General features: G+C 35.5%; 1 protein-coding gene across 1 annotated transcript in view; it reads left to right on the top strand.

Annotated features, from left to right (window-relative positions):
• The window catches only part of rs1a (retinoschisin 1a), a 50,450-nt gene extending 36,751 nt beyond the window's left edge, over nucleotides 1-13,699 (top strand). Inside the window, exons 4-6 of the mRNA XM_039746295.1 lie at nucleotides 964-1,105; nucleotides 6,758-6,953; nucleotides 13,547-13,699. Of these exons, the coding sequence (XP_039602229.1) occupies nucleotides 964-1,105; nucleotides 6,758-6,953; nucleotides 13,547-13,699 (491 nt within the window). The remainder of the gene's footprint in view (nucleotides 1-963; nucleotides 1,106-6,757; nucleotides 6,954-13,546) is intronic.
• Nucleotides 13,700-15,390: the final 1,691 nt, after the last annotated feature.

A 15,390-nucleotide genomic window follows, 5' to 3' on the forward strand; every position in this document is an offset into this window, starting at 1 on the left:
ACAGGTTCACCAAATGGGTTCACCATTTAATCAAATATGAAATACAATGTGAGTACGCAAAGTAATCCACCACAACCACAAGGAAAACATGCAAAGCTGTTAGACTAAATTTAGAAATGTACTTTGTACAAATAGTACAATATTTAGTAGCTCTATGACAAATCTATAATCTTAAATTGTCTACTTTATTGTTGAAAAAAATGATGTATTACTACTAATGTTAAGTGAATTTGCTGAACAGTTCCAGTTTCTAATTGGTTAGCTTAGCAATCATTCTAAGTAAAATTCAAGAGTTAACTATTTATATAGATTTCAAATACCATTATTTAAGTGTAAAGGTTTTTTTTTACTTTTTCCTTTATAAATTCAAATACTAAAATATTCTAATTTTATAAAACATATTATACATACTCCACATACCAAAGCGTAATGTTCTTGCCTCACAGCTCAAGGAGACATGGCAATGTCTGTGCGAATTTATGTTAGTCCTGGGTGTGTGTTTGGTTTCTCCCCATTTTCCAAAAATAGCTGTAAGTCACCTTGGCATGTATAAATGTCATATGTGATGGACTGCTGCATTGTCCAGAACTGTTTATTGCTTCGCACCTGGTGCTACCGGAATTTGCACCAGCTCCCTACAACAATAAAGTGGAATAGATGGTTTTGGGATTGAAAGGATCAATAGTTACTCATATGCAAAGAAATGACTGTTTCTGAAATTGTTTGGTGGCTATAAAAGGAAACATTTTTCCAGTAAAAATGTCAACATAGAGCAATTGTTAAAAAATAATTTACTTTTTAATTACAAAACCTTTCATAATGGGTACATTTAAAAAAAAATACAGTATTGGCATTTTACTGTAGGAAACTGTTCATCCTGCTATATGTTACAGATAGATTTGTGAAGTCTTAAGAATCAGGCCTTGTGCATTTAACTTTAGTAATGGCTTGCTTTTTTTCTAGAATGTCCATATCACAGGCCACTTGGATTTGAATCTGGAGCAGTAACTGCAGACCAGATCAGTTGCTCAAATGAAGATCAGTATGTGGGCTGGTATTCGTCTTGGACCTCTAATAAGGCAAGGCTGAATGGACAAGGATTTGGGTAAGCCTAGACTGATGTGCCTAATGTGCAATATGACCTACTAATTTTCTCTAAAAATCCCCCTAACTGGCAACAATTAAAATAACTGAGTTATTGTCACTATGTGATAACCAGTTATCAATAAGATAATAGAGGGGTTCATTTCAGCCTTTGCTCATTGCCATTGGAAATATAACAAGCTAAATTCATATTTAAGGATATCTAAAATTAGTTTAAAGAAATCTTGATGCATCTTCTCTGTTTTAGGATACATGCAGATTATTTTAAAATATCTCACTGTAATGTAGATATCTCAGTGTAATTTTGAAATATTTGAACATAATTTTCTGTTCCTTTCAGAAAAATTCAAATGTATTTCCCTTATCTTATCAATGGCACTTCTTGTCTTGATGTATTTTTGGGCACCTGAAATAAATCTGAAATTTATTAACATACCCTTGGGATATAATACATTCATTTTGAGAGATACCTAAAAGGAGGCCATTCAGAAAATACAGTACTGTATTTTCAAAAATATGAAACTGAACTTAAAATAGGTGCATATTTTTGATAGCATACATTTACAGCATATTCAAATATGAAATTAATTTGTAATACTGAATTTTAGAAAAAAAAATCATATTTCTTGGATGCGGTCCTCAGCTAACTGTGCAATAATAATAACAATAATAACAATGTTGAAATAAAGTTACTTTCTGGTATATTCATCTTATTTGTAATTCTGACTTCAGTTCAATTTATTTTTGTGTAATTGTTTTCTCTGAGTACTGGCCAAGAGTGCTTACAGAAGTTTACTATAATGCTTTAAACCAAATATCATTTATACACATTAACTCTAAAAGATTAGTTTAAACACAATGTAGAACAGAGCACTTCAAATGGATTAGCATGAAGTCATAACAGTACATCAATTAACATAATAACTAATGCAGTGTGTCCATTTGACAACAGAGGAGAGGAAAACACAAATTCCAGTCAAAGGTTTTTCTAGGGCAGTAGACCTCTGTGAGTTCATGGTGGATTTTTACACAGGTTAGTTAAAGTCACAGCTCTGGTGACCTAGGCAATTTGGCTGCCCAACGATTAAGAATATATTCTACAGAGTCTAATAAGAAGATTAAATTATTACATTCTTGGATCACAAGTCTCTTGCTATTTCTGTATTGCTTCCAGTTTTTTTCAGAAATAGAAGGAAGATAATGTGGCATTACCACCCAGTGCCATAGCAGGATACCAAGAAGATAAACAGAATACAGAAAAGTTAGTAACAGTTTATAAAGAATGCAATATGAAAAGCTAATAATATTTTACGCTCTGTTTATGTGCACTCACAGTTTTCAAAGCTCCAATTTATGAGATTTTACCTTTCCAATTCAGTGCATTCACATGAGTTCTGGTTCAAGTTTTTTTTTTTTTTTTTTGAGAAACACCATGTTGTTGTTATATTTGATCTGCAAAAAAAAGCAATTAAAGGTATAAATAAAGTAATAGGTCTTCAGGCTCAATTTAAATGCTGAGACTGATGGAGCATCTCTTGCATAAACAGATAGATTATTCTACACCTCTTGCGACCATGTATTCAACTCCCACTGTTACTTTATTATTATTCCTTGGAACGTTCATAGAATGACATCTTGATCATAATGTTTGTTTTGGTAAGCATTCATGGCACTGTTCATATAAGTAAGCAGGGCTATAAAAACCTTTATATGCAAGAGTAGGGGATTTGCAATTAACTTTGACTGTACATGGAAGTTTAAGCAAAGGTTTCATGTGATTATACTTTAAGTAATGATTCTTGCTACAGCATTTTGAATTAACTGACAGCTACGAATAGAACCAGTGAATAACTTATTATGCAACTCCACTAGAAAGTAATGCATGAATGAACATCTCTGTATCCTCCATAGTTAGAAAGGATCTCAATATTATCATATTGTTAAGCCAAAGTGTCAAAGGTAACACCTAAATACCATGCTGATTCAGTAAAAGTAACGTTTGGGCCCATTGACTTAAAAAGTGACAAGGCCTTGTTGCTGTCATTCCCACCAATTGTAAGTTTTTTTCCTGCATTTAAAGACAACTAAGTATCAGTCATACAGTATTCTAACATGTTGACTCAGTTAAGGATACAATAATAAAAAGATTGTTTTGTCAAAGGGAAACATACAGCTGAGTAGGATGTTGAGTTTTCTAACTAAATTTCCCCATTGGTAGCATGTAAAGCAAAAAACACAGCGGTGTGAGTACTGAGATTTGGTGAACACAATGTGTAGATTTAGTAATTAAAGACTGGGCATTATCATCACATTTCTGTTCCTGCTGAAATTGATTTAACGAGCATGAACTAAACCATGCAAAGGAGCACCTGAGAGCCCAACATTTTCAAGCCTGTATAAGAAAATGACTGGTCAATATCATCAAAGGCTGAATAGATAATACATACTAACTATAGTGTAAAAGACAATACAAAGTCATAGACAAAACAATTGCAATTTCTGTTCTATGACTAGCATGAAAGCTAGATTGTTTCTTGTACTTCAGAGAGAAAAGATACATTTGAAACACTACTATAATTATTAAGTATATTTGTGTCTAGCTCCCTTTTTTCACTAATGGCAAGAAAACTGTCACTTTTAGTACATTAATAGTTACTAGCCAACCCGCGGCGTACCATACGCCGCATAATCAGGCCGGTTTTTTAATAATTTTTAAGTACAGGGAGAAAATTTAACATTTGCAAAATCGGTAATGTAATAAATCAGCAAGAAAAGCAACATTGTAACAATGCACGGAACGAACCAACACACAATCGTCCGTGCGGCGAGGAGGTGGGAGGGGGGTGTGTACAAAGTGCAGGAGCATCTAAGAAGACGCATGTTTGTCGCGGATGCGAATTGCTGTATGTAGCGTGTACAACACTTTTCTATGCTGCACGCGGTCGTGCGTCGTAACCGAAAACTCGTTTTTTAAAGACTGCTCACTTCATTGTGCTTTAACCTCAGTTGTAAAGGAATGTTTTAATGATCCCATGGGATACCCCTCGCAAACAGTTTTACGCGCTGCATATGGCGATTCACCTCCGCGAGAAACATGCCTCTATTAACAGTCAACGTGTGGGAGGGGGGTGTGTACAAAGGGTAGGGACGAAAACAGTGGGAGCGTATGAGTCGCACTTAGTGGCAATTCCACGGTTTGCAGCCCGAATGGGGTTCAACGGCTTACCCACGCCTAGACACACTCTCAATCTCATGCATAATTATTTATTGAATGGTAAACACTTCTGGAAAGACATGGTTGTCTAAAACAGTTTAGTGTGAGAATACAACAGTAAGTGAATGAAAAGATGGAACTCTGGAGAGAGCAAAATACAACACAATAGTGAACCCGCGGCATAACAAACGCCGCATAATTATTTATTGATGGTTGAACACTTCTGGAAAGACACAGGGATACCCCTCGCAAACTGTTTTACACGCCGCATACAGCGATTCACATCTGCGACAAACAAACTGTTTTACACACTGCATACAGCGAATCACATCCGCGACATGGTTTTTCCTAGATGGTCCTGTCGCGTCCACCCTCGCACTCGAAGCATACACACTGCCTGCTCATGTGCCCGGTCGCAAGCCGCATCCAGCCTCGTTCTCGAAGCATACACACCACCTGGTCATGTGTCCGTTCGCAAGAGAAACTCATGGAGAGCCGCCCACCAGCTGCCTGTGTGTGTGCCTCTGTCTGTCTCTGGCGCGGCTTTCTCTTGCGCTGCCTCTGTGTGAACCGGTCAGGCACAGAGAAGGTCAGCTGCTGAGAGCGTCTCGACTGTTGCAGGGCCTGCATTGGTGAAGCAGGAGAGACGGTAATGAAATAGAGGCACAGGGCTTATTGGTTTTTAAAGACTGATTCCTTCATTGTGCTTTAACCTCAGTTCTAAAGGATTGTTTTAAGGATCCCATGGGATACTCCTCGCAAACCGTTTCACACGCTGCATATGGTGATTCACCTCCGCGAGAAACATGCCTCTATGAACAGTCAACGTAGCTCGGAGGTACATGACATTAACCTGACCTGCACTGCATGTGGCCTCTACGACAGACGAACATAAATGACGCCATTTTTTTTGTGTCGTCGCATCCGAGTTGGTGGGCGTGGCCCTGCGAGTTGTCGTCGTATCCAATGGTCTTGGAGTTGGTGGGTGTGGCTCCTTCCTGTGTGCGCCATAGGTGTCTCACTTGTCGGCGGCTTAGTGAATCCACACCCGTTCCGGCGTGCTTTTCATGGTTGTCTTGCCTTAGTGAATTATATATATAGATGCTAGTAAAAGATAACTTTGACGGCTGTTATTTTACATTATTAATTTTATGATTAAAGAATTTAATAAAATCTATGTTGCTAATATTTGTTGTATTTTTGCAATGTCAGATCAGGTTTCCCATTTGTTGAATTAGCAACTGTTCTAAATAGCACACAAGGGTAATTTCTGTTTTAATTTATAGTATTCAGAGCAGACCAGAAAAAAGAGCTCTTTTTATACCATTTAATCTGCTCAGTCCATTCAGTTTCAAAGACATATACCGGTAAGTGTGTTACTCTCCATGTACACTTAAGGTGTTAGCCTTCTAATTTAAGAGCATAAATGGTCCTTGTGCTCTAACTCATATTTATTTTGAGTAGCACTAGTGTATCTAAGGTCTCTTTCAGAGATGCATTTTAATTATTTGTGAATTGATCTACTGTATATTGTTTTCCAGAATTTCCAGAGTTTCACAAAATATCCACAAATGTTGATGAAGAGCTATAATGTAATTAATTTCAGCAAAACTCTTAACACCAAATGCAAATCGAATGCCTAAGTAAAATGTTAACAAAAATAATGTATGGATGGGCTATAATTATAATATAATATTATTATAATACTAGCTGAAATACCCAGTGTTGTCCGGGAGAAAAATAAAGTTTTTTTTTAATTGTTTGAGAAAAATACAATTTAAAAAATCCACAACTTTTAAAATAAAAATAAATTAACAAACAATGAATCATCATCCAGTTGACGCTCGGAACCGGCCAACTCTATTTAATTTCAAAAGCAACAGAGGTGCGGTGGTGCTCAAACATAACGAATGCTGGTAGTTGCCTCCAGTTAACCCTCTGGTGGTCGTTCCGTGTGTCAACTGGATGATAACATGTATTTAAGACCATAAGACCACCCCCCACCCTACCCAGAAGGGGGTGGGTTAGAGTTGATTTCACTCTACAGTATTTTTAGTCAACCAATGAGAAACGTGTACCAAGTTTAATGAAAATTGTTCCAGCCATTCAGAAGTGATGCTGGAACATACATACATACACACATACATTGACTTTTATATATATATATATAGATTTGTTTATTGAGCATGACTAATGTTTGGAGTTTTGAATTCGCCATCTGCTAATTTCATAAACTTTTTATGTGTTTTCCCAGAGAAAGCAAAAATCAAAATATTCATCTAGAGTTAGCATTTACAATACTGTATCTTTTCATGTCAAAAGTCACAGTATTTTTGTCACATTTGGTAAATGTCATTTTAAACAGAACACTCTCTTTGGCATTTAGGACAGTAAGTGGTATAGTTTTTGTCAATTTCTGTTCTTTGATTGGATTTGCAGGTGTTCATGGCTGTCCAAATTTCAGGACACTAGTCAGTGGCTGCAGATTGACTTGAAAGATGTCAAGGTAATCTCTGGAATACTCACCCAAGGTCGTTGTGATGCTGATGAATGGATGACCAAATATAGTGTTCAGTATCGCTCTGATGAGAATCTAAACTGGGTGTACTACAAAGACCAAACTGGCAACAACAGGGTAGGTAATCTTACCTAAAATGACAATAACGGCATGAATAACATGACATCAGTTTATACAAATTTAGGAGATTGTACATTGCAATTTCACCTTCAGAGTCCCTTCTTTTAATACTTCCTGGAAATTTTGTGAATTTAATTTAGTAATGGTAAAATTATGCCCTTGTGGAGTTTGCACTTGATTTTGTGTCTGCATGTGTTTCCAGTTTTTACCGGAAATTCCAGTTTTCATAAATAACCAAGGACTTGCAAGTTAGGGGGTATCTTTTAATTGGCACTTTGTCCAGTACTTCAGGATATGCTCTGACCCCTAACTGTTATGTTATCTCTAATCGTAAAGGTAATTGCATCATAGCAAAAAAATATCTCTTTACTTGAACTTTTGAGATCATAGGTTTCACTTTTCAAATGAAAATGTAGTTATTAAAATATTCACTCTAAACATTTGTTACTTAATTGTATTTATCTTTATTAATTAAATGAATAATTTAAGCATAAGTACAATGGGAACTGCCTATATATTGCAGCATGTGTGCATAAATTATTTTGATGAATTAACATAAAATTACATCAAGATTGAATTATCCAAAATTGGCAAACATAAACAGGCATCTTGTCCAATTATGTGCATGTTTTTATTTGGCACTGTTGGCTGTACAAGTTCAGACAGACTTATAATGCATGACATTAAATGAATTGGACTGTTTTTTTTTAAATGTGTCCTGTCAGTTCTTCCTTCATAACTGTCCTACAGCTTGTCATTTGATTGCTTGGACTCAACTTGCTTCATTATTTCTATTCTAAATAATCATGAAATGACTGGCAGTATATTCGTTTTCTCCATTAAACATCATCGTGCTGCTACATTTCCCATGGAATTTAACAAGGTGTAATGGTAATGTGGAAAAAATTAAAAGAGTGTACACAGTTTCATCCTACTGGTCAGATTAAACATAAAGGATAAGTTTAATATTTTTCAAATTGAAGTTCTTCACATTCATGTTATATATTACAGATTGAGTATCCCTAATCTGAAATTCCAAAATCTGAAATGCTACAAAAATCAAAAACTTTAAGAGTGCCAACATGATGCTACTTACTTGTATGTTGCCTCTAAATTTTTTTACTGTTGGACAGATGTGGGAAACGTATATGCAGATTCAAAATGGATTTATTTATTCTGAGGCCAGGCCTGGCCCCCTGTGATGCATTGGATACCACAAAGGTACAACACATGATCGACAACCATGTGGGTGTAAAATGATTGTCTTCTGTGAAGTAGCATGAAGCACCATCACTCCATCAGCTATCAGGAAGAGGGTGTGCAATAGTTTCAATGTGCTGCACAAGCTGTTGGGGAGCAAAACAATAACATCTGAGGTGCATTTCAAAAGTGCTGCACAGCGCCAGTAAAAGGAAAAAAAAAAAAGTACAGGATGCAACAAGTGGAAAACTGCACACAGGGGTTCTATTAATAAAAAATTTCCTGGATCCAACCATAAAAATATGCATATGCAAAAAAAAATTATAAAGCCTGGCATATGCACATTTCTCTGCAGTGTATCATCATAAATCACAATCATTTTGTAAATGTGCATACGCGAACCTGCCTCAAAACTCATAATGTTATTGCAGATAACTTGTGAGTTAATGGAATGTAACTGCTTACAGTTAACAATAGCTGCTTCATTCTTACTAGGTACCCTTATTGCTATATGAGAGTGCAGTAAATTTCTCTGATTATTTTAGGAAAACAGACACTGCTGCAAATTACCTTTTTATGTTGGCAAAAACATAATATGTTTTAAGTACACCCCATACAAAAACTGAATGTAGCATCATGTTGGTCAGATTAATAGCTTCCAGCACAGCAGGTATGATGGAGAGAAGGTTGGCTGAAATATTCCAGCCTACTGGCCAGTTCCATGAAAGTGGCAACAGGTAGCCTATATGAACTGATAACAAAATAGAAAGTTTATCAGTGCAGATATGCAGCATTTTCCCTGTTAAAAGAGAACTACAGTAGAGTCTGTACATCATATTCATAACTTGTGATGTTTAATATGTTTGTCAAATATATTATTGTAAGTGATATGAATTATTATACCATATGCACAAGTTGTTATTTAGCTGGTTTGGCTGCATTTCCCAACTTGATTACGTTTCCCCAAGATATTTTATTATGTATATGTAAATATACCAAGTAGTCCAAATAATCCAAAATACTTTTGGTCCGAAAATTTTGGATTAGGGATACTCAACCTGTAATTTGACACATAAAACTGTATTCTAAACTGAAGGGTTTTAAAAATACCTTATCTGTTATTGCAGCTTACAATGGGGCTTAAGGGTACACAGGTCCATAAGTGATAGGAAAAGCCCTAAAACATACCAAATATATCCACTTTGAAGTAGCAAAGGTTTTGAATAAGAAAACATGCCTTTCATGTTTATAAGACATCCTTGTGCGTGATAAAAGGAAACTAGAAATAACTATTTTATCACAGATTTTTGGTCCTGTTTTTCGCAAGGTAAGAATACATTTCCTGTTGGCCTGACAGCTCAGAATTATGACAGCCCACCCCTACCTTTATATTATACTTAATATCCTTTGCTTCTGCAATTCTGCTTCATCAGCGGTTATGTCCTGACTTGGCTTGTAATAACAGACAGATGTGCACTTAAATAATATAATTATTTTTTTCTAATGGAGCTGATTTTTCACCCATGCATGCCAAGAGGCAGCATAGTGAAAGATCACATAAGACTTTCATTGTACTTTTTACAGAAAATACTAAATCTGAAGTGAACTGATTACACTACATTGTATTTTTAATAAAAGTCTTAGATTTCTGAAAGAGTCAAGCCCTCTTTTCTCTGAAAAAAGTAAGAGTGTGTGAGCAGATTGAAGTGCCATAAACCAACTATTGACATTTTTAATGCAAGAGGAGCGGCTCCTGCTGGGGCCATGGTGATAAAAAAAAATTAAGAACAATGTGTTCGACTGGTGGCAGTAATGTTATGCCACATTTTAAGTTTACATGAGAAAACTCATTGACATTCACACATGCCAATTGATCTATAAAGGCATTGGAAACAAGCAAAAGTCATGCAGGCCTATTGTTTTACAGCTGGAATAACACACTATAACTGTTGCCCAGGTTAAAATATAAGTACTAAACTTCTTAAACTTTTAGTAACTTGTTACTAAATTAACCTTAGCCTGTGTGTGTTCACTCTGAGATGGACTGATACCTTGGCCAAGGATCATTCATGTCTTGTTCCTGCTCCATGATTCTGCCCTCTATAAATGGTTTAAGAAGATGGATGGATGTAAGCCAGTAACAAGAGCTTGAAGTAGCTTAACGGTGCGTACAGGCATCTTGCGCTCCCATCTGATCCAATCTCTTCTGTAATATCATTTACTAATACCAAAGAGCTCTAGTTTTGAAAGGGGACATCCTTCTCAATATTATATACTATTATATACTACTGTCAACATGCTCTGATCTCTGTGGGGGCTTAAAAGTAAAGTTAATAATACTGTATACCAAGACACCAACAACACAATGTACAGCTAGAAGTTTGGTTTCACTTTAAGCACTGTCTATAATGTCACTTCAGTTCTTATTATATGTATGGGCTCGCTCAATATTCTCTATCACTGAAACACATGCATCCATTATCAGTCCAGTAACAGTATATACAGTATTTACAAAATAATGAAATAAGCTTCCGTATAATATAAAAATGTAAAGGATTGTAACTTCAATTACTTTCCAGGGTGAATCCACACCTTTTGGACTGAAATGTCATTGCAGTGGAGGACACAATAAAGCAAGTGAATTGCTTAAAACAATGTTTTTCTCTTTTCCTTTTTTAAATGATAGAGATATGCTGTTTTTCAATATATAATCTCAAGATGCAGATCAATACATGATAACATGTTTGGCTTGACAAGTTGACTTATTCTATAAGTTTTAAAGCTTTTACTGTCACCTATGGACCTGTGTATCCTTCATCCCTATTGTACGCTGCAAGAACAGATAAAATATTTTAAAAATTTTTGTAAAAAATTCTTTACTTTACAACACAATTTTATTTGGCAAACTAATAAATAAAATGATTGTGAGGAAATAACTTTGACTTGAAAAATGCCAAACTTATCCATTTTTAAAACAAATAATAGCTGCTTTTTCTAATTTTGCTTTTGGTAACTATACAGTGGCATGCAAAAGTATTAAATCCCCATGCAAGTCATCATACTTTTCTGCATGACAAAAGATTTGTACACATATTTATCTATTCAATATTTTTAATGTGAAATAATGTATGATGTAACAATACATTTCCAAAGTGCAATAAAATATTTTCTATAGATATTTAACTGAAGAAGAAATATATTAAGATAATGTGACTGTTAGCTTATTGTACTTTACATAGAACAAGTATTTTGTATCTGAATAGTATTTTTATATATAAAAAGCTACCGTGGCTGTCTGTTTGTCTGTCCAGGAATTTAAATCACCTGCAACTCGCAAACCGTTTGACCTATTGACCTGAAATTTGGCACGCATATACTATGTGACCGCTACTGTCTGCTTTTGGGGTGATGATTGACCTCCAAGGTTATTCCTCTTTTTATTTAAATTTTATTTTATTGTATAATAAACTCTTGGCAGCAAGAGTTGGCCGTTCTCATCCATACCACCTTCGCTTTCACTTCTTCTACCTCTTCATATCTTAAATCATTCTTGAGGCAGATTGAAGACTTAAGTGACAGCTTAAGTGAAAAATCAAAGAAAACTACTAAGTAATTGCAACACAAACACTGACTTAATCAGTTTTAAAGTGAAAAGATACCAATGAAAGAAGAGAAGAAGCGGGTCGCTAGAGTGGAAAAAGAATAGCTGCTCAGGAAACAGCAAACACATCAACTTCTGAGCAAACGAATGCTAAACGTGCAGTGAAAGAGTATGAAAACTATGAATGCTCAAGTCAAGTGTATTCACTGCATGTTATCATGCAGTGCGCCGTTACTGGTTAAATATAATTTAGCCTGCATTTGCACCTGTTTTTAAAAATGCATATGTTTTGTCAGCAGTGCGCTCAAATGTAAAATCAACATCTGCTTACTCATACAAAAAAAAAATACACATGAGTATTTACAATTCATCAATGTGGTCACAGTACATTTCTGACCACCTCCGACTGGGGTTTCTATGATGTGGCCATAATCCGATCACATGTGCATTTATATCTGGCTTTTAGTCTGGGCGAATGCTTTCTAGTCGTCATTGGATCTAAAACAATGTATATTTTACAACAGGTATAAAGGGGCCCTTTGCTGCAACACAACTAACTAAGTTCTGATGCATTTATTGGTTAAATTGTGAAAACAAACTTTTGCAGATCGTTTGAATTTCCTTCATTCATTGCATTGAAAAGGGAAAATGTAAGACAACAATTATTGAAAAACACGACTAAAACGGAAAGTTCTGTGCAACTGATTTCTAAGGAGAAAAATACAGTAAGGTTGCCATTGAAAAAAGCTTGAACCAGATATTGGCCACAACTTGGCAGACGGCTTATGGGGAACTCTGTGGCCAAGCTAAAGATTATTACATGTGCTGATAAGGTCCAACTTTGGCATCAGTGCTAAGTGCTGTTTGTATGAAGCAGATCATTCTGAGCATGCTGTTCTGAGCAGGCCTTGTGGTGAATGCATTATTTTGTGGGAATTCTCCTCTAAATGGAAGATTTGTGAAACTAGAATGTGAAAGTAATACAGAGAAGTAGAAAGAAGTTGTGGAGGAAAACCCACCACAGCCAGCAAGAGATCTGTGCCTTTGTAGAAGATTGAACTTCTGGCAGAGCAGTGACTCAAAATGTGCAGCCAAAGCAAAATTGCAGTGGTGTAAAAATAAAGTGGTTCTGTAAGGGGCCAGTCCAGTCGATAATTTATGACAGCAGTTGAAATCTGTTCTTCAGCAATGGCATTTCTTTGAAAAAACAAATTTCTTTGTTCAGCTAGGTAAAACAGTTGTTGGTGCTTCTACCAAATTGACAGAAAAGGTAAATTCTTAATGAATATATTATTTTCTATTTTATAGTTTTGAATAATTTAGAATGATCTGTGGAATTTAATATTAAGTTTGACATTAGTCATGTTTTGTGTTGGCCATCAGCAAATAAATCTCAGCTAAAAGCAAAAAGATTATGTACTGAAGGACAAGAACATCAGAAAAAATATAAGGACTGAGTAATTTCTTAACACCACAGTTTTGCTAGTTTCATAACTCTTATGATTTAAGAGATTAGTAATTTAAGCAATTAATGAATTGAAAATTAAGTAATTTAAGTCTTTCTACAGGCACAGTAAATAATTTCCATTAAAAATACATTTCTTTCAGCTAAATGAATTAGAATTAGAGCTAGAACTTTATTTGTCCCTCTGGGAAATTTGGAATTGTGTCTTTTAAAAGAACTGGGTACATTTTCTGTTTATGTTTGGGCCATATCTTAGTACAGAATAAATGTAGCTGGTATATTTAAAAATGTTTTTGCATTAATTAAGAATTTTTGTCTGAACAGGTGTTTTATGGAAACTCAGATAGATCATCATCAGTGCAGAACCTGCTTCGTCCACCCATCATTGCCAGGTACATCCGGCTCCTGCCACTGGGTTGGCACACACGTATTGCTGTACGCATGGAATTGCTGGAGTGCATAAGCAAATGCCCCTGAGCCAGTGGCTTTAGGCCTAATTCAACTGGACATTTTTCCCTTGTGTAACAAACAGTGACTTCCTTATAAGAAAATAAAATCTTTGAAACAGTTTTACTTACTCATTAGATAAGAGGTACAGACTTGGTCCAGGTTTCCAAAGAGACTTGAACTTATTTTCTGAGTTAAAAAACATATATTACTACAAATGTAGTTGTTGCTGTATGTTCTGTTTGTGTAATGGTATACAGTGAGATTTAAAATTGTGATGAACTCACATCTGCTCTTCCAGTATGTATGAAAAGCAAATTCAAAGTTGGGGGATGGCTGTTTAGACTGCAGAACTTTATACACACTAGAGGTTGGTGTTCCTCCAAATTTGCTGACAAAATGGATAGTGTACAATAATATACTGTATGGCAAAGTATGACAGCTGCTTTTCTATTAGCAAAACTAAATGAAATTGTTTCTGTTTGTTCAACTGCAGCCTCTTTCCAGATTGGCCATCTGTCTATCACATTAATTTCTTTTGCTTGGAAATCCATCAAAGACATTAGAAAAAACTTTTAGAGCAGAAAGTCAGTCAGTCATTATCCAACCCACTATACCCTAACACAGGGTCATGGGGGTCTGCTGGAGCCAATCCCAGCCAGCACAGGGCACAAGGCAGGAACAAACCCCGGGCAGGGAGCCAGCCCACTTCAGGGCAGAGCAGAATGTGGAAATTTTTAAGTCCTGTATCACATTTTAATGAAATCTTCCCATTTTTATGTGTCATTGTCTTTTTAACCTTTTCAGAAAACCTTTCTAATAAAGTAAATAAATACATCTGTCTGCACATCAGGAGGCTTAATCGGTCAAAAGTTTGGAAATTACTGTGTAGAGCAGAACTCATTGAAAATGTCCACGATTTAGCCCAAGGCACATTATCTCAAATTGAATGGTTTGTAATGTTTTTCAACATTAACATTTGTCTTATTAATTTAACTAAAATAGGAGTTCTCACTGAATTTACTACCACTTTTGTTCGTCACATTCAAGACCCTGTGCAATACTTCTCCAAGGCCAGGGCACATGTTGAAAAATCCCCAGTAATGCCATAATGCAAAATATTGGTCTGTTTAAAAAACAGCTTTGATTACTTTATTATACTGTATGTAGCTCCTTTCATAGTGAATGCAATGTAAGCAGCATTACAGTAGTGTAAGTGATCACATCATATAGGCAAAAGAAGGAAACTCAAAGCATTAAGTATGCAATAAATTGATCTGCAGCAAATACTGTCAGAACATGGAAGAGTGCTAAATAACAGTAGTTACAAAAGCAAATGTGTTTGTTTATGAAGTATAGAGGCAGAAATTCTGTCTTTAAATTAAACTTCTTGTTTAATTTTCTTTGAGTATGTGCATTTAGAACTATGCCAGAAGGTTCCCTTTTCTAACTTGTTTATCAAAGGTTTACAGTACATGTGTGCCTTGAATTGTCACAGTGGTCTGTATTCATAAGTCAGCTTTCTAATTAAGATTTTTTCTGTTATTTCTGTCTAAATAGTCATTAGAAAATATCCAGCCTATCCGGTATAGAAGAAGCAAATGCACCTGCCTGTTGCAAAATGTAGTCAATGGGGACTAGTGAGTAAGAATATGAACTGTAGACAACAAGGTATTTAATTCACTTTCCACCGCTGATTCAGTGTGTGACCATGAGCAGTT

Source organism: Polypterus senegalus, chromosome 2, assembly GCF_016835505.1.
Source record: "Polypterus senegalus isolate Bchr_013 chromosome 2, ASM1683550v1, whole genome shotgun sequence".
NCBI classification, from domain to species: Eukaryota; Metazoa; Chordata; class Cladistia; order Polypteriformes; family Polypteridae; genus Polypterus; species Polypterus senegalus.